The sequence below is a fragment of the Syngnathus leptorhynchus genome, chromosome 21, assembly GCF_054491065.1.
Source record: "Syngnathus leptorhynchus isolate UIUO chromosome 21, UIUO_Slep, whole genome shotgun sequence".
In the NCBI taxonomy this organism is placed as follows: Eukaryota; Metazoa; Chordata; class Actinopteri; order Syngnathiformes; family Syngnathidae; genus Syngnathus; species Syngnathus leptorhynchus.
Genome location: NC_141215.1, coordinates 2,604,754 through 2,623,335, shown reverse-complemented (window position 1 = coordinate 2,623,335; position 18,582 = coordinate 2,604,754). Strand labels below are relative to the sequence as shown.

At 38.2% G+C, this 18,582-nt stretch overlaps 2 protein-coding genes across 5 annotated transcripts in view; one reads left to right on the top strand and one right to left on the bottom strand.

Annotated features, from left to right (window-relative positions):
- Positions 1 to 912, bottom strand: part of wnk1b (WNK lysine deficient protein kinase 1b) — a 39,000-nt gene extending 38,088 nt beyond the window's left edge. For all 3 annotated transcript variants that reach the window (XM_085902483.1, XM_085902481.1, XM_085902482.1), the window contains exon 1: positions 428 to 912. The gene's annotated coding sequence lies outside the window, so the exon portion shown is untranslated. The remainder of the gene's footprint in view (positions 1 to 427) is intronic.
- On the top strand, positions 645 to 17,789 carry LOC147040084 (ninjurin-1-like). 2 transcript variants are annotated; one of them, XM_085902487.1, is made up of 7 exons: positions 645 to 752; positions 5,747 to 5,926; positions 15,522 to 15,658; positions 15,789 to 15,868; positions 16,757 to 16,922; positions 17,196 to 17,281; positions 17,626 to 17,789. In XM_085902487.1, exons 2-7 carry the CDS (start codon positions 5,831 to 5,833, stop codon positions 17,787 to 17,789), a joined length of 729 nt encoding a protein of 242 aa, XP_085758613.1. In that variant the 5' UTR covers positions 645 to 752; positions 5,747 to 5,830. The 2 variants fall into 2 exon arrangements, 1 of the variants encoding a protein (XP_085758613.1); XR_015063138.1 differs by lacking the exons at positions 645 to 752; positions 5,747 to 5,926; positions 16,757 to 16,922; positions 17,196 to 17,281; positions 17,626 to 17,789 and adding an exon at positions 15,996 to 16,150 and having other exon boundaries at positions 15,632 to 15,658.
- The last annotated feature ends 793 nt before the right edge of the window (positions 17,790 to 18,582 follow it).

The window sequence follows — 18,582 nt, the reverse complement described above, 5'->3', positions numbered from 1 at the left end:
GTGCAGACGTTTTATCTCGTAGTGGTTAACTGCGTTGACCAATCACAGATGAGTATTTTATGAAAAAGTCATTACTGTACTTGAGTTTTTTTTTTGCTGTCTATGGGAACTTTCAAGTGAGGTCAAAGTGACATGAACTCTACAGGAAGGAAGAAAACAATTAGGATGTGTGCTATTAAAAAAGAATCTAATAAAATGAAGGAAATTGCGATTTGATTCCATTTGGAATATTTCATCTATTTATATGAACTTTTTTTTCCCCAAACTCTCACTTTATCAGTATGAGATGAAACATGAGATAAATCAGATGCCATGTACTGATGGGAATCTAGCAATTAATTTGAATGGCTTTATAAATATCCTGCAGCATGTGAAGAAAATTCTGTTTCGTGCATCTTATAATTGAATGTACGAGAATGTCTTTTACCTGTTACATCAGTTTTTTGCAGGAGGTTTGCGAGCCACAAACGTGATGAAGAGTCTCCGTCCTCTTCTCCTTCTGGGGGGGGTCCGCTGCAAAACCGGCGCACACAGCGGTCGGTGGTCACGACATTAAGCCCACATATGTCTGACGAAAACCCCAAAGAGACGAATACAAAGCTTATTCGCCATAACTTCGAATCTCCTTGTCGAGAGATGAGAGAGGGAGCTCAGAGAAGCGGTACGCGCACGCAGCTGCAAGCCGCCAGACAGACACCTCCCACCGGGGGGAGAGAATCCAAGTTCGCCCGCTGGTTGTCACGGAGGCTCTGGTACTTTCTTTCTGTCTGGTCTCTACCAAAAGTCCCGAGCTATTTCTTAATATGCATCCACAACTTGACCATTGAGTGCCGTGTTAAGTGAATAAAATCCTGTTGAGTTCTCGATTTGAAACCTCCGGACCGGAGTCTGGTTATGTTCTGCGCTGTTCAACTGCGATGACTCAACAAGCCAACCGCTGTTAAGCCCTACGACATTACCCCGGAATATCCACGGAAATGAGCGCGAGTGACTTTCAAAATAAAACAGCAAATTGGTCACTTGGGTAGACGGTTACCGCTCACTCTGGACAGTAAGAAGCTATTTCACTCACACATTGCTATTACGTGTAAAACACACAAGCTAGGTAATTTATACATTCATAACGATGTTAAATTTCACACACATTCGTCAGTTTTATTTTATTTTGTGAGATCTTACCGGAAACATTTTGTTTTTTACTGGCGTTTCACAATAATTGCATGCAACACGTTTTGATTATAGTTAAACGTACATGCATTGTTTTTATCAGTTTTGAGAGGAAGGAAAGGATGCAAATGACTTTTATAGACGATTCTAAATATCTACAGTGAAGATTTATTCATGAATAAATTTGCTTTTTGTTCATTAGGCAAAAATGTGTAGAATATTAAAGATGTCAGGTGATGTAATTTCATAAGGAGCAGGGCAGGAATTTACATTTGCATTTAAACCAAAGGACAATTGAAGGTGAATCTTAAAGTGACAAGTCCTCAGCATTCCATCTAGTACACTCAACTCTTTCGTCATTGAACAGACCCTCACTTTGAATTCCATACTTTGTCAGGATCCATGATTTATTCTATTCTCTTTCATCGCTCTGACAAGTAGCAATGTTTTCACTGCAAGGCACAAAAGCGATACATATTCCAAAGATGTGGATAAGTCGACATACAGCATTGTTTTCAACCAGAGAAAGAGAAGCAAATTCTTCCATAACTTAAAAAAATGGAATTCGAACAATCCCTTTTGAAATGTTCTAATTTTAATCATGAAAAGAAAAGCTTGGCCATCTAGTAATTGATCAAAGTGGAGCACTTTTAACACGCTAATAAGCAAAACAGGAATGTACATAAGATAAGACATATACTCTTTTTAACTAGATGATAGTAAATCGGAATGTCAAAGTGCAACTCGTGAGTCTTCGGAGCCCGAAGGCCACGCCGCTGATTGACGGGTCGATGTCAGATGTTACGCCAAAAGCGCTTATTTTGCATGTCACTTGACAAAAAAGCTCAATCAGTCCCGCGGCTATCAGTACGCAGCGAGGGTGGAGGAGGCGTGACCCCGAGTCATTGAGGTTGCCGGTAATCGGGCCCGACGGGTTGCGACAGGTCATAAACTTCGACCAAATTGAAGTACTTTCACTCTTGCTTTGAGTACTTTCTCATTACTTCTTCCGCTGTCTGATTCCTCTTTCTCGTCAGCAAAACACGTGATTAACAAATTCGCAATTGTTAGTCGACCTCAAGCAACGATAAAGTCTACGAGTCGATTAATCGACTCATCGTATTTTCGAATTTTATTAGACTGTATGTCTGAATTTTGGGGGAACTTATCCTTTGCTATTATCTTTTATTTAGCCACATCCAACGTTATTTGCATTTTTTTTTTGTCATTTTCATATTTTTTCTTGAATATTTTTATATTTGCTTCTCAATTCAAAAATATTTATCACTCATGGTGGTAGTTACACTGTAAAAAAAAGTTGGGCGAACTAAAAATGTCAAGGCAACAAACTTTGATGAAAAAAATACATTGGGCAATTCAAATAATTATTTGAAATTTCCATGAAAATTGGATTTTAGTGTATTATCTTGTAATATCAACACCAACTTAATGATGAGTAAAACCAACTCAGCAACTTGCTTGCTAACTAACATTGTTTCCATCAATAACAATAATTCATATTTTAAAGTTGTTAAATCTCAATTACTGTTTAATCCCCCCTGTCCAAAATAACTGTTTTTTTTTTTTACAGTTCAACAGAATAGACGTTTCCTGCTGCTTATTTTCAATTGTTTCGCTACATAAAACGAGTCCAAATATAACTAAGACTCATTGTGCAGTAAAAATTCAAAACCACATTTTATCTTATCATAATCAGACAAACATTTTCTTGCAGCTCACTATCAAATGCGCCTGCAGTATATCCTTCCACCAGAGGGTGTCACTACAGAGCCCGATCTTAATTTCTCTATCAAAATGTCTTTTTCAATCTCTTCCCACACTTGAGCAATCCCATTCTACTCCTAAACTACATATATTCTCAATCCCCCTGGTAACTGTCCAATTTAGAGGCCATTAAACTAAACCGGTTCTCTTACCCCCCTGTCGGGCTTGGGAGAAGTTTGAATATGATGTTGTGGTTTGTTTGTGAAGTGTAATTGTGTGTTGGGAATTCCTCAGCAGGGTGAATGGGAATGGGAGAATCTGCATTCACCTCAGCGATTATCATCCTCCTTTATAGGCTTGTTAGGTGTCTTGCAAAATAGTGTGTGGGGGCGACTTTGTGGTAACACAAAAACTGCACTTTATGTCTTCTTCATTTTTTGCTGACAAAGTCTACTGTCTCAAGGACGGTAACAATTGTAGGAACCCGGCAGCCTGTCTGCACCAATTTATCCTGAAATAGGAAAAGTGGATCTCTTCTTAATGGGGCACATTAAATATTTTTGGGGGAACACAGAATTGGAAGCAAACCAGACAGTAAATAGGTTACTTTTTTTTTTAGTCAATATTAAAAATATGCAATTTGGTGATCTAGTTGGATTCAGAGCACCAAAGCACATTTGGAATATTCTTAAATGACAAATATCGTTTAAGCAGCATTCTCTTTAATAACAATCTATTCTATATATATATATATATATATATTCTGAATTCCTACGTAAGGATGAAAAATCCATTTATTTCTCTGACAATTTTTTTTTTTTTTTAAGGAAGACATGATTTGTCTAATACACTGGTGTCAAAGTCAAGGCCCGGGGGCCAGATCCGGCCCGCCGCATCATTTTATGTGGCCCGCAAAAACCAAATGAACTCAATCTTACTGGTTTAAATGCTCAAACTCAAAATTGCCTTTCCTCTTAATAACAGTGAGATATTGCTATGATCTTTTGTTAAAGCCACACTTTCAAAGTGAATTAGAAAATTGTTGTTTTTAAAGGGATTTTTTATGTGTATGCGATAATATAAGTCATTATTGGCCCCATGAGTGAAACCATGACGATGATGTGGTCTGCAACAAAAATATCTTTGACACCTCTGGTCTAATAGATTTGGCATCTTTTACGAATCTGCTTTCAGTTTATTTAAATGACGTATTCCTGAAATGCTTCGAGAGCCAAGTGAAGCGACTGGCACGGCCTGGTTAGTGTGTCTTTTTGTGTACGTGTGTGTTTGTGTGTGTGATAGACAGCAAGAGAGACCAGCAGAGCCTGGCACTGAAAAATGAGAATGAAGACAAAGAGTGTTAAGATAACAATGAAACACAAAGGCATGGTTTGTGCTTGTGCACAAAGTATCACATGCCACCACAGCTCATCTTGGGTCATTGGAAATTCGAAATGGTTGAATCTCCCTATTTAGATACAAAAATTGTCATGACAAGATGTGTCGAGTGTGTGAAAATCCCCAAACACCACTTTTTCGTGACGAATGAATTCCGATGCCCGCTGGCACAGCAGCGCCAATATCACAACGGAGAGCCGTGCCAAAAATAACTTGTAGGCACTAATAAAAGCACTTCCCATTCACGTTAACGAAGGATTTCGTGAATGAAAGGAGCCCGTGTGGCAGGTTGCGCCAGTGTTTCGCAACTGTTGACATATGCGCAACATTGCTACACCTTGTGCTGAACTGACTCAACCCTCCCGAACTGGGGAAAAAAAACAAAACACAAGTCTTAGAGTGCATTTGGAGTCCTTTGGAAAAACGTGGGAAAGTCAAAAAAAATAACCATTTATCTTTAAATCTGTTGTCAAGATGTTTTCCTTTAACTATTAGCGACTTATTTCTTTTAAAAAAAAATGATGATAAAGTGGAGCGAGAAGCAACTTGCAGAACGGAGCAAACAACAAAAGCGGAGTGGCTCAACTTTTTTAAGTTTCTAGGAATGATTATGTTGGGCAGGCTGGTTTGTTATAACAGCCTCTCATTTAGGGATTATCTTGGAATCCGCTGCTATAATAGGCCACAAAACAATCCCGGGTGAAATACTTCATTGTGTGCTGACAGGACAGACAACAGAAGCATAAGTCTGGAAAATCATGAAATGGAATTTGTGGAACAGCCCGATTAAAAGCTGAAAGTACCTGGAATGATTCTAAATGTTGCAAAACGTTTAGAAACTTGTTTGTTGAATAATAGTAGGATTGTATAATTTTTTTTGCCATAAAACACACATCGTATTCCTGGTGTACCGCAGGGTTCCGTCTTAGGTACCTTTGTATTTACCGTATTTTCCGGACTATAAGGCGCACTTTCAATGAATGGCCCATTTTAAAACTGTCCTTCTATAAGGCGCACCGGACTATAAGGCGCACCATTAATACATCATGTCAGATTTTTAATCCAAATCAAATCATTCTCCATTTTATCTTTTTTTATTTCAACTTCAGACACAACAAATTACTTTATAATTACAAAATAATGATCCATAGTCTTTTTGATTCATGATTCATAGTCTTCAGCGGGCCACTTATGATTGATTTCATGACACAATGCTTTGGGCCAGTTTAAATTTCGGAATTTGGTCCATATATAAGGCGCACTGTCGGCTTTTGAGAAAATGTTAGGTTTTTAGGTGCGCCTTATAGTCCGGAAAATACGGTACTGCTGATTACATGAAGATAGACTTAAGACGCACGCGACAAGTGTGTAAAGAGAGAACGAAGAAGGGGTGGGGGGGGGGGGGGGCGAGGGGGAGACTGTGACGTGGTGAATAACCTAATTGTCTCTGCCACAGTGTCCTCTCCAGCTTGGCACAATTTCCTCTCATAAGCCATCGTTGTATCATCAGTGTGCGTTCTTGACCGCATCGGGCCTGATTATGCAGGGACTCGGAAAGACAGACCGCGGAGACCAAGTTCGAGACATGGACCTGACGTCGCAGAGATCCACCATGCCGGTCGGCGGTCCCCTGCAGGTTAGTGACTCGCCCGTGATGTGACCGATATGCTGAGGCTTTGTCGCCGAGCCGCGGTATGTTCGGCCTACGTGAGAGTTGAGGATCACAGGGACTGTGACTCTCGGGGACTACACGCACTATTTTGAACAAAAGCCACACCAGCGACATCAATCAAATATCAATTAGGACTCAGGTGCTAAGGCTAATAATGCACGCTAATGTAGCGACAGGTCAACACAACAGCTACTCATGAAAAAGGGTCAAGGTGGGGTCCGCTGTCTTGAGACGAGTTTTTTTTTTTTAACTTTGCTGGGAATAGTTTGTGGAAGTTTCCAGGACACAAATCAAAGTATTTTAATTGATTTTTGCAACGATAACTTGTCACACCTTCGCCCCAATACTCTTGTATTGATCTTATGGCTTTAAACACGCATCTCATTCCTATCAAGGACCAGAGTCTGTATCAGCATTGCTTTCTCCCATCATGCAACAGGCCTATCAGTGACTCGTATATTTAGCCACGAAGTGAACAAAGTGCTGTTACTCAACAGTTCTATGTGTGTGTGTGAGGGTCGATGAGTGGGTGAGAAAAGTCACAGATGGGATGAGAGAGAGTAGAGTCGGTGTAATTAATCAAAATTTTTAACGTATACATGCAAAAGTATTGGGACATTTGCTCACTACACCTACAAGTGAAGGGATGAAATAAATACCGTCATATATGTACGGAATTAACTGAATATGTCGAGATCATGAGAAAAGATGTCAAAATTCACCTCACGAGTGTTCTAAAATATCACGGAAAACAGAAATATTAATAAAAAGCTAAATATTTGCCTCCAGGCTCATCAAGATGACTCAAAATGACTTTTAACGTAGCGTTTATGGACTCCACATGAGAACGGGAATTTGATCTATCAGCTGGATGGCAGATGTAGTTGTAGCTTGTGAATTGAGAAGGTTCATCACTTCACCGTCCATTTAGCGGCCATGAATGCTGGCGCTGTTCATTCATCCCACTTTTTTTTTTTTTTCTATACTTGAATCCACACATACCTGGTAATGTACGTAAAAAGGTCAAATTACTGGTTATGTACCTAAAAAGGTCAAATATGTCTTTTTTTTTTTGTCGAGCTGGGCAACTATAAAGTGTATATGGTAGCAATTAAAAACACACAACGCAAATTCAAGAGATCTTCTTAATTTGCAGTTTTCATGCTAGCACAACTGTGTGACCGATCTATTTTCCAAGGTGTGAGGACTTTGCACCTCTTGCTCATTTTCTATGTATAGTGCGACACAGTAGGGCGTCATGCACTGACACAGAATTAGTAGGACTTATTTCCGAGCATGACAGCTAAGTTTCAAAAGAAAGAGGCGTTAACACGGGAGGACTGGTTACTTAGTTACCCAAGCTGTTGCAATCCAATACAGGAGCTGCATTGAAAATATGTCCTTTAAACTGATAATAATCAGTATGGTTTCAAAGGTTTGTATGTGAAAATATTTCCACTCATTCACTCCCAAAGACGTATTTATACGTCTTTTCAAAGTCCACACATTCAGTCCGAGGTACTTTTTTTTTTTTTTTTTTCAAGACTTAAAAGGATCTGTATAAGTCAATACAAATTCAATTCAAATTATCTCACCTCACATTCTGAGAGTGAGTGTGAGGAATCAGAAAGAGTGTGTGTGTGTGTCCATCACATACTATTGCGGCCCACTTAGCGTACTATTTGATGGCCCCCCCAAGAGTGGTTAAACTCCTCACATGTTTCAAAGGGTGTGAGTGTTACGTAAGAGACGTGTGTTTTATGGCCGCCCAGTCATTTATAAATGGTGACATAAGTGTTGCCATGGCGACACGTCTGTTGACATAGTTGTAAAATATCTTCATCCTGCTACTGTGTTCAGTTATTTGAAATGTCATATCAAAGTAACCCCTAGATGTCATGTGAATACACCCCCCAAGTGGCTTTCGACTATTTTAATAACCTGTTTTCACTTTAATAACAGACAGACAATAATGGGCCAGTTTATGTAACGCACACGTAGCGAACACTTAATCCACATGTTGACATTTGTGCTAGCTTCCTCCTCCGCGGCTGCGGCAAATAGTCCATAAATTTTCAAAACGTTCCCATTTTGTGTCTTGACGCTCTCACTGTTGTGACAGCGTGTTATCGTAAATCTGAATTTATGCAAGTGTACCCAATAAAGTGTCCGGCGAGTCATTGGTGTATTTGAAAGCCTGGAAATAATTGTAGTTACATTGTTGTTGTTTTTTTTTTTTTTTGCTAACTCCATCCTGCCTTTCGTCTGCTTCATCTCTCTTCTGAGTGTTTTCTTTTCATTTCTGGAGGGGAAATGACAGCGGATTCATGTTGAATCTCAAAAAACTTAATGGGAAATAAGCCCAGCTGGCTTCCCTTTGTGTGTTGGAAAGTAAAAAAAAAAAAAAAAAAGTACAGCCGCAAGCACACTACGGCCAATTGACTCCCAATACAAACACCAGATTTTTAAATCCAATCATAGTACTTCTCTTTTCACACAACTCATAAAACCACATATCAGATATGGACATGTTTATCATATTACTGCTGCTTTGTCAGACAAATCAAAATGTCCGTAAAGATTTCCCAAGTTATGAGTCAACTCTGCAAACATATACATATTTATAACATAACATATTTAGAAGCCCCCCTGAGAGCGGGTCAGTCATTCAGAACGACCCATGTGTGTCCTTTGACCTCCTCAACCCCCCCCCCCAAAAAAAACAAACACGGGCTCATAAAGAAAAACATCAAGAGGTGATGTATTTAGCGTGATGTATGTATGCGCTGTGCTCGCTAGCCAAACTACGCGTCATTCCTGGAATCTGAAGAGAAATGAGTCGAAAGCACACTGCGGGGTTTATTTGAGTCAAAAGCAAACAGGCGGTGCTGACAACAGAGTCTGCGATAGATCATGCGCTCCATGATGGATTCGATTTGCGGGATGATCTAATTGTGTTCAGGGACATTTTAAGTCTGTGATCACAGATAACGTCAATCGAACTTGGACTGAGATTCATTAGAGCTACTACAAAGTTGAGCCGGGGAGTTCTATTTTATTCATTTTGTTTGCTTGCCTTGCATTTATTGTAACAGAAATACAGAGATCTGCAAATATTTATTTTGGATGATTAAAAAAACAATACCTTGATTCTATTTTTTCCTACTTTTAGTCGGGATTCTCACATTATTATGTGTACGGCTTTAAAAGGCGGAGCCTGGACCGGTGAGTGACATGGGAGCCAATGAACGAACATTTTTTGCTTTCATACCATTTTTTTCAGTAAAGATTTTTTTCACCCAATTATTTGAATTATAAGATTTGTGAGATAAAATACTCAAAACTCCTTTCAGTTTGATTTCAAGCATTGATACATATAATTTCTCGTTTTCATTGGATCTTGTTAGATTGCACGGAAATGAATTCTTTGTGTCGTACATGACAAATATGTGTGCGCAAATGTTTGTTTAGTCAAAACACCACCTTGCACAAAGGTACATGATGCCAAGGGTTTCAGATACGTGGTCACCTGTATTAAGGTTAAGAAAAAAAAATGGGAATGCACCGATACTTCTTTGATACCAAATCGAGATACTTGAACTACAATTCAATATTAAATGCTGATTCACCATGTTTATGTTGAACGCTGGACTCCATTAATTAACCCGATTCTGCAGACCTTTTAAAATCTGCAACTTTTTTGTGAGCCCAGTCATTTGAGAACGATAATAGACATACAGTAGCATAATATAATCTGCATAGCCATGACAGTCAACAACGACGTTCTAGATAGCATATATAGGCTGAACAAAAGAGGTCCAAAGATTGACCCCTGAGGGACTCCGCATGTCAAGGCCGATCAATCATAACCATTTTAGTTTCATTTAATCCTACCTACATTTCAAATTGTACAATCTCAAAGTCTTACCGAGTACCGAATCAGTCTTCAATCTTGTATCGGGTAATTTATTACCGATTAGTATAATACCGGCACCGATACTGTTATCGATATCGGTGCATTTCCAGTAAACATGCATTCTACTTCTACACACGAATAGAGGAAGGAAGCGTGTATAGTGGCTATTAAGGAAGGCCCAAGTCATGAAAAGCAGGAAGGGTGATGTCACAACCTTAGAGGCTTATACTCCACACGCACTTTTTTTTTTTTTTTTTTCCTGCAGGGCAAAAAACACCCCAGAAAAGAAAGTTACACAAAAGCTGGAGCTTTGCATTTACTTCAGAAAAGAGAACACACCACACCTCCACCTTTAGGGCACTAAAGAGTATGCGGTGTACTGCTAATTACAACGTATGCACGCAGGAATTGCATTTGAGTCCCTCCCATTGGAGCTATTATGTTCGGTCTTGTTTGCTTTGGATACAGACTGGAACTAACTGGGATCAAAGTTTCCCCGCAATTAGATCTGATTCACCATTATTAAAGTTGTTCTAGAAGTAAAAGGACAATTATATTTTGAAGTAAAAGGACTCAATGACTCAAATGAGGAATTGATTTTTAAATTGATATCTACGTTTTACTTTTAATATTTTACTTTATAATACTTAATATACTTTAATATACTTTATAATATTTTACTTGAATATTTTTGACTTTTATTATATTTTAATATTCAATACAATTGTATATTGTGACAACTTCTCAAACTTCACTCATCTCACTTTTTATTTTCTATCTGCAACATGACAGTTTCACAATCGTCATACTCTTCAATACAATTATATTTTGAAGTAAAAGGACTCAATGACTCAAATGAGGAATTGATTTTTAAATTGATATCTACGTTTTACTTTTAATATTTTACTTTATAATACTTAATATACTTTAATATACTTTATAATATTTTACTTGAATATTTTTGACTTTTATTATATTTTAATATTCAATACAATTATATATTGTGACAACTTCTCAAACTTTACTCATCTCACTTTTTATTTTCTATCTGCAACATGACAGTTTCACAATCGTCATACTCTTCAATACAATTTATTCTTCTCTAGACAATTCTTCCGTTACGTAAATGTTACTATTAGAATTATATTGCCCAATTTGTGGTTCAACAACTGTATTTGTTAAGTTTATTAGCAACCCAAAGAAGCATGAAGAATTCCAGCTATTGAGCTGACAAAAGGCGTGCTCGAAATCCGTCCGTCTTCTCTCCAAACATACCTCGGCCCCAATAAAAACTTCTAGCAAACGCTCAACAATGACTAGTACATTTTTTACAGAGCTGCAAATCATGCTGCGGGGGACGTGAGGCTTTCTGTCGAACACGCCATTGTAGCGAAAACATGTGTAGTTCCTCTGATAAGCATGCTGCATGATTTGACATGGATATAATAAAGCTACCTATATTTAGACTCATTAAATAGAAGATGCGCAGGAATGCAAAACTAAAGACGTACTTTTTACTGTCGGTCACTGCTTATATTGAATTACAATCTTACCATCATGTAAAACTATACATGAATAAATAGATACTGTCGATGGGGAAGTAAACGTGAAGAGCAGCAAAAATAGTCAGCCCAACATGCAATATTAACTATCGATAAATCAACGATAAATGACTGTCTAAAATTGGTTAATCTACTATTATTTTCAAGATAAGGACTTTGATTGGTCAAGTCTGAGCAAATAAATATAATGTGGGGTTCCGCAAGGGTCAATTCTTTGACCACTGTTATTTCAGGGTTATAGCTATTTAGGGCCACGAATATGATTGTAATATTTTTTTAATGTATAAAGTGTGCTATATAAATACATTTGCTCGACACGTGAGCGTCGAAATAGCATAAACAGATGTCAGTATGATGAAGTAGCGCTGTACACAAGTTGTTCTGCTATATGAGCTGCTGTGGGTTGATTGTGCCCATGTACCTAATAATATGGCCCACAGGAATTCTCCTTAAGTCCTGTCAACGAGTTCAAAACAAGCGGCGTACATACTTGTCATTTTGTACATCTCATTGCTTCTCCTGTTGGGACATTTTTCTTGAACCTGTATGAGTTTCAAATGTTGCCATGACACTATTTACTGTATGGATGGATGCATTTTGGCTCCGCCCATTTGGCACGCATCGGCACACTTCCATCCACACATATGCAGCACACATGTCCAGAGACATCAGGCAGGCATGCCGGATGATGCTATCGCGGCCTGGAGCTGACGTCAACTACTTACGCAACACACTTGACATCCTGTCAGTAGAGGAAAACCAGGAGTTTGGTATCTGGACACGCACACACACATTCTAGAAAATAGACTGCAATTAATTTTTCTTCAAATTAAGGATCCACCATCAGGTATCAAGTAGGGTAGTATCGGAGCTTTTTATTTTTTATAACCAAACAGGAAACACAACACAACCAATATTTTATTTCATTTTTTCCAATTATTTTATCATATAAGAAACTTTATTAGGTATACCCGACCAATCAAATTACACCTAATCCAACATTATCCCCCACCCCCCAAAGACAATAATAAAAATGTTTTGATTAATTAGCATTTATGTGTGATGGAATTTGGTCCAAAATGCTTGGACAAATAAAAATATTCCCATAGCTAGCATACATATGCACTATTAATCAGTCTGCAGCTTCCTTGGGGGTCCGCATACTCAAATAGAATCTCAATGGAATTTTATCTATGTAAACCCACACATCAATTTGGGTCAGTTCCACTGAACATAGTGCAGGAAGCAATTACGGCTTCCTTCCAAACTTTTATAACAATAGCGATGGAAGGTATGTAATATGGGTGAAATGTTTCCCCCCCCCCCGCCCCGCATGTGTTTTCTGCTAATTAGACAGCAGGGTGACAGTTAGCTTCGGGGTGAAGAACAAAGGTCACCCACATGCGTCGAACATGGGGCATATTCAGACTTGACATATAAAAACGAGTAAACATTGCGGATAGAGTGATGGAAGAACAAACACGTTCAAATAAAGTTACTCCACTCCTTGCTGGAGGCCCCCTCATTATTGGTTATTAAAGAACCAATCAGAGTGCAGAGGAGGAGCACTTCCTGTGAGGTAAATGGGGGGGGGGCTCCCATGTGGTTTGATATGTGTATGTTTATATGTGTGTGTTGCAATTTAAAGTGTAAAAGCTGGCACAAACAGTGTCCAATGTCCTTGTGCAAGTAATAGGTCAGGTATTTTGTTTTTCACGTGTGTGTAAGAGAGCTTGTTTCTACAGGCCCGTGTTTTTTTGGTTTGTTTTTTTTGCAGATCGCTGCTTTTTAGGGAAGTGCAGCTTTTTTTATGAGGACTCTGGATTTCTAGGAAAAATTCCGCGAATAAACACACGCACACTCGGCTCAGTAGTAAAGCTATTTTCCAGTCCAAGTCGACGCCAGCCCTTTGCAGCTGCTAGAGTAGCAAACCATCTGCGGACATTAAGTGGGAGATCAAATGACGGATAGTAAATCGGTGGATTAAAATTTTTAGATTGTCTAAAATGTTGTTGCAAAATTGTGTGACCTTTTTATGTTGTAATGGATTATATACTAATCCAACAATCTGTTGACAAAAATACATTCAAGTAACGATTATTTTTGTAGTCGATTACTTTGACGATTAGTCAATGAATCCGATTTATACAATAAAGTTTTAATTTTCATCATTTTATTAAAAAACAGGAAGTAAAAGCAAACGTTAGTTCATGTTTTATTTTGATTCAACAAAAAAATAATAATACTTGCTCCTTTTATTGCTGAGACTCTGTAGACAATTTTAATTGAATCAAAGTCTGAAAAACGATTCATCGATGATGAAAATGTGTGATCAATTAGTCTGAAAATCCATTATTTGTTTGATTTATTTGTTTACATTCAATCTTACATTGCCTTACTTTATGTTGACCTTCAGCTAACACCTGCCACAGTTGTAACTAAGCATCTGTGAGACCCAATGTACCTGCCAGGCCAAATTCAGGGTAAAACAATACTATATCAGGATAAAGGCACATTGAGTTATTACATTGAAGTTGTTAAGTGAACGCATATGCTCGAGTAGACTATTTGCAGCCATTGTAGTACATTCCAGTGTCTCATTTATGCATGTGTGTGTGTGTGTGTGTGTGTGTGTGTGTTGGCGGTCTGTCCAAAGCTGATGTTGATGGAGTGAGACCACAAGACTCCTAAGAGGGGATGTGATGGATGCAGGCCAGCGGATATACATTCTATACAAACTTTTCATCCTGCCTCTTTCTGTTAACATTCTTCATTTTTTTTGTCCATCTAAAAATAAAACATCGTAAAAAGTAGCTTACTGGGCTATGTGTGGCTTCTAATTCCAGGAATAGTTGGATTTCTTGTATTGGACTTGAGACATTTTCCTAGAAAATACTAAACTGTCCAGTCTAGAAGGAAATGTGTCAGCTGTACTTTGGTGGAAAAAGGAAGTCAGTGTGAGTTTAGTAATCAGTCTTGATTCCTGGCAGGACTTCACGATTCGCGCATAAAAAAAAAAAACCTTGACTATTTATTTACAAAAAAATAAAACAATAAATAATATTCAGTTTGCTACTTTTGTGCCATTGTGTGGTTTTAACTCATCAATCTTTCTTTTAGTGTTCACAGTAAACCAAACTGTGCTACAAAATTACAGCGTCGCATAAAAACAGCGAAGGGATAAAAATAAAGAACAACACTTTACTGTATAAGTCGTTTTAAACACATCAGAAAAAACCCCGAGTAAAACGATCCATTTGTGGACAGAATGTTTGCGTCTGTAGTCAAAATGTTGAGTAGTTCAATATGTGCATCAACGGACAAAACTACGAAAGGAGAAAAAACGGGCCCCATCGGTCATTGTTATGTGCGGTTACGTAATAATACGTCATATGTTTTGATTGAAAGTCATGCACAATCTGATCCCTCCCCTCGTATTCCCTTTTTTTACACTTCAAATATGCACATTTAAAAATAGTCAATGGATGCATTTGTTTTCATAGCCATGAGAATTTCCTTCATAAATCAAAACTTTTCCTAAAATATGCAATTTTAAATGTCTTGTTATGCATGCCTTGATCAATGCCGCCCTCTTGTGGCTATTATTTTATATTACACCAACGCGCAAATTTTTGGGGTCACTGTGTAGCTTGAGCAATGCTACCCTCACCAGACGGCTTTTATATTATTCGGGTAAAGAACTGCATCTTTCTCTTCATAGTTAACTGCTGTTTTGCTTATGACTTATTATGCAACACAGGTCAATATTTGCATATTGTAAAGATTGTGTAATGAAGTGTAATTCGTTTTTTGGCGGCATTCCACAGTCTTTGAAATTTTTGGGAAACAAATCCATCTCATAAGAAATGTAACTCAATGTGCTTCATGCACATAATTATTAATTATGTAAAGCACACTGAGTTACATTTCACGGGAAACTTGCTTTACGAACCAAAATTACAACTGGTTCACGAAGCAAATTTGAAGCTTCATTTTCATCATTCATTTTAATTCTTTATTAAACATAAAACAATTTGATTTTCCTGATCTATATGTTTTTTTTTTTCTATTTTAACCACAGGGTGGCTCATCCTCTAACCTGAACATGAACCTTTACGCCACCAAGAAGACTGCGGCCGAGGGCATGCTGGACATTGCTCTCTTCCTAGCGAACATCACACACATGAAGACAGTCATCGAGCAAGGGGCGGGATACAGGTGAGGAAATTCAATCCGAACAAATTTGGTCTTTAGGTGTGAACGTGAGTGTGAATGTGTTTTTGTCTGCATGAATGGATAGGTGTTCCTAATAAAGTGGTCGGTGTATATACAAATGTGTCTTTCTCAGGTACTACGCAGCCGTCCTGACTCTCATCTCCTTCTCACTGGGTCTTCAGATAGTCGCCGGGATCCTGATCATAATCATAGGTGGGGCATTGTCATGAATTAGATCGAAGTCATCCACCATCTTAACATCCTAAAACACTGACACCTGTAACATGTCCTGCATGAAATACACAGAAAACTAATCGAAACTGCTGGTGATGCTATTTAGAGATCTCTAAATCTTGCTGTAGCCCGGCGAGACCTCAACGACGAGGCCAACCACAAGCGCCTGGACAGCCTCAACAACAGCGCCACCGTCGTCATCTTCCTTGTCTTCGTTACCAACATCTTCATTTCCGTTTTTGGGATGGAGCGCACAGGCCTCTTTGCCAGGATGCACTTTTAAGATACAGGGAAACACGGCAAATCTAATCCACTAATGACTATTAATGTTTTGCTGTCGTTTGGTTTTGTAAAACAGGATAGTGTGTGGTGCGCTGGCTCCCTCTAGTGGTGGACAGAGAATCAATGAAATATTGTTAGTGGCTTAAATTTTTAACTAAATTTCTGAAGTGCACTTAAAAATCATTTTTTTAGGAATAGAACATCTGCATTTTCTATGAGCACTTAGGGCTACTAACTAATTTATATTAATGTTGGTTATGATTAATGATGGGGAAAATGAAGCTTCAAAATTGTTTCATGAACCAGTTGTATTTTTTGGACTCCTCTCGATGTCACTGTTGGTTTAAATAAAGCGGTTTAAGATTAATGTTGAACAGAGAGTGCCCTCTAGAGGAATCCAAAAATACAACAACTAGTTCATGAAGCAAATTTGAAGCTTCATTTTCACATCATTATTTCAAGATCCTTTAAAAAACTTAGCCTTTTATGAGTTGGAAGTTGCTGTAATAAAGTTTGTAAACCCCTGCGAAGGACCAACCATGCATGTGTGTGTGTGTGTTCGCGTGTGTGTGTTTGTGTGTCCAGCTCGTGTCGAGCTGACCCTGCTCCCCTCATATCAGCGGCTATTAAACTTCCTCAACAATCTGACCACGGGCATCATCTTCCTCACCTTGCTCGTCAACATCATCAAGTCCGCTTTCGGCACGCAACGCAGCTGCCTGCTGCGATGGATGTTTCAGCGTTTTGTATTGTGAATTGGGTTTAAAAGAAAAAAAGGGCTTGTGGTCTTTCTTACAGCTGCCACTAGAAAGCGCCACAGCACTGGATTTAATTTAAAATTCCAAAAGTCAAGTTATGACATACAAAAGACAGTTGCTGCTTCATTCTAACCCAACATTGGGCTGTGTATGCATACAATACATGAATGCGTGTGAGATGTCTGAACCACCTGCACTTGTGTGTGTGTGTGTGTGTGTGTGTGTGTGTGTGTGTGTGTGTGTGTCCCTGAATTTGCGTATCGCAGCACGCAGGGACCTGAACGTGGTGTCCAATCAGAAACGCTTGGACTACCTGAACAACATAGCCACGGGGGTCATCTTCATCACCACAGTGATCAACTTCTTCATCAGCTTCTTCGGGTCCAAGAGGACAGGCTTCTTCCGTTGGCTGCTCGCTCGGCTGCACTTCTGAAAAAACAACAAAAAACCACATGATTTATGAATGAAAAAATAATCATAAAATATTTTACATGCTTGAGTGTAATCATATTAATTTATTTAACCAACTGATTGTAACCATGCATTTTCTACTTTACTAATTAAATGTGACTGGTTCTATAAATTGCATTTTTGGACTTTTTGCAAGTGTTTTTTTCATCTTATCTGGTGTTAAATAAATATCTGGATAAAACAGACGTGGGTTTTTTTTTGTCTTTGTACGTGTGTGTGTGACAGGGCGACGGGACGTGAATAACTCCACCCTTCAAAAACGCCTGGACTACTTGAACAATGTAACCACCGTCATAGTCTTCATCACCACGGTGCTCAACTTATTCATCAGCACCTTTGGTATGCAGAGCACGGGATACTTCCCATGGCTGATGATGCGCATTCACTGAGATTCCTAACCCAGGAAGAGAGATAAGCTAACAAAGTTGTATATTAAGTTCAAAATATTAATCGTAGAGGGATTTGATGTTTTCTTGAATTGTCAGACTTAAGCAATAAAAATGATTCATAATTTGGATTTGTTGATGTTAGTGCTTTCAAAAAAAGTAGGTCAAAGATACATTGCAGTGGAGAGGCCAGCTCTGGGTGATTTTCTTTTTTTTTTTTTGGCGAACTTTAGCCAGCAGACTATATATACTGCAGCTGTCTGACTGACTGGCGCCCAGGGAACTGGGACAGTGTGTGTATGTGTGTTTAGGAGTGTGTCTAAGGTCAGTGGGTCTCAAAGTTGGGAGGATTTTTTTTTTTTGAGTGACGTGGAGAAGTCTGGAAAAGAGACGAGTGAGCAGCTGATACAAAAATGAAGGTTGGTATTTGTTGTGTTTGGAAGTAGTGAAGTACAAATATTTGGTTTTTTGACTTTTTACATTTACATTTGAAATGTATTCCTTGTTAAAATAGTATGTTTAATTTTTTAACAACCATGGGTTTAGTAAAAATAAACATATATATAAAATATATACTTTATTTTGTTTTTTATAATTATTTTATTGATTTATTCACTTTTTTTATGACAGAAAAAATATTCAAAAAAAATTTGTTTGCATCCTAAAATAACAGAAAAAAAATTGTTCTGTGTAAAAAAAAAACCTGAAAAAATAATATAAAAATCAAGAAAGCCCAAGATTTTTTTAAGTGAATGCAATACACTTCCAAAGTGCCTTTACTCAAGTATAGAGTGAA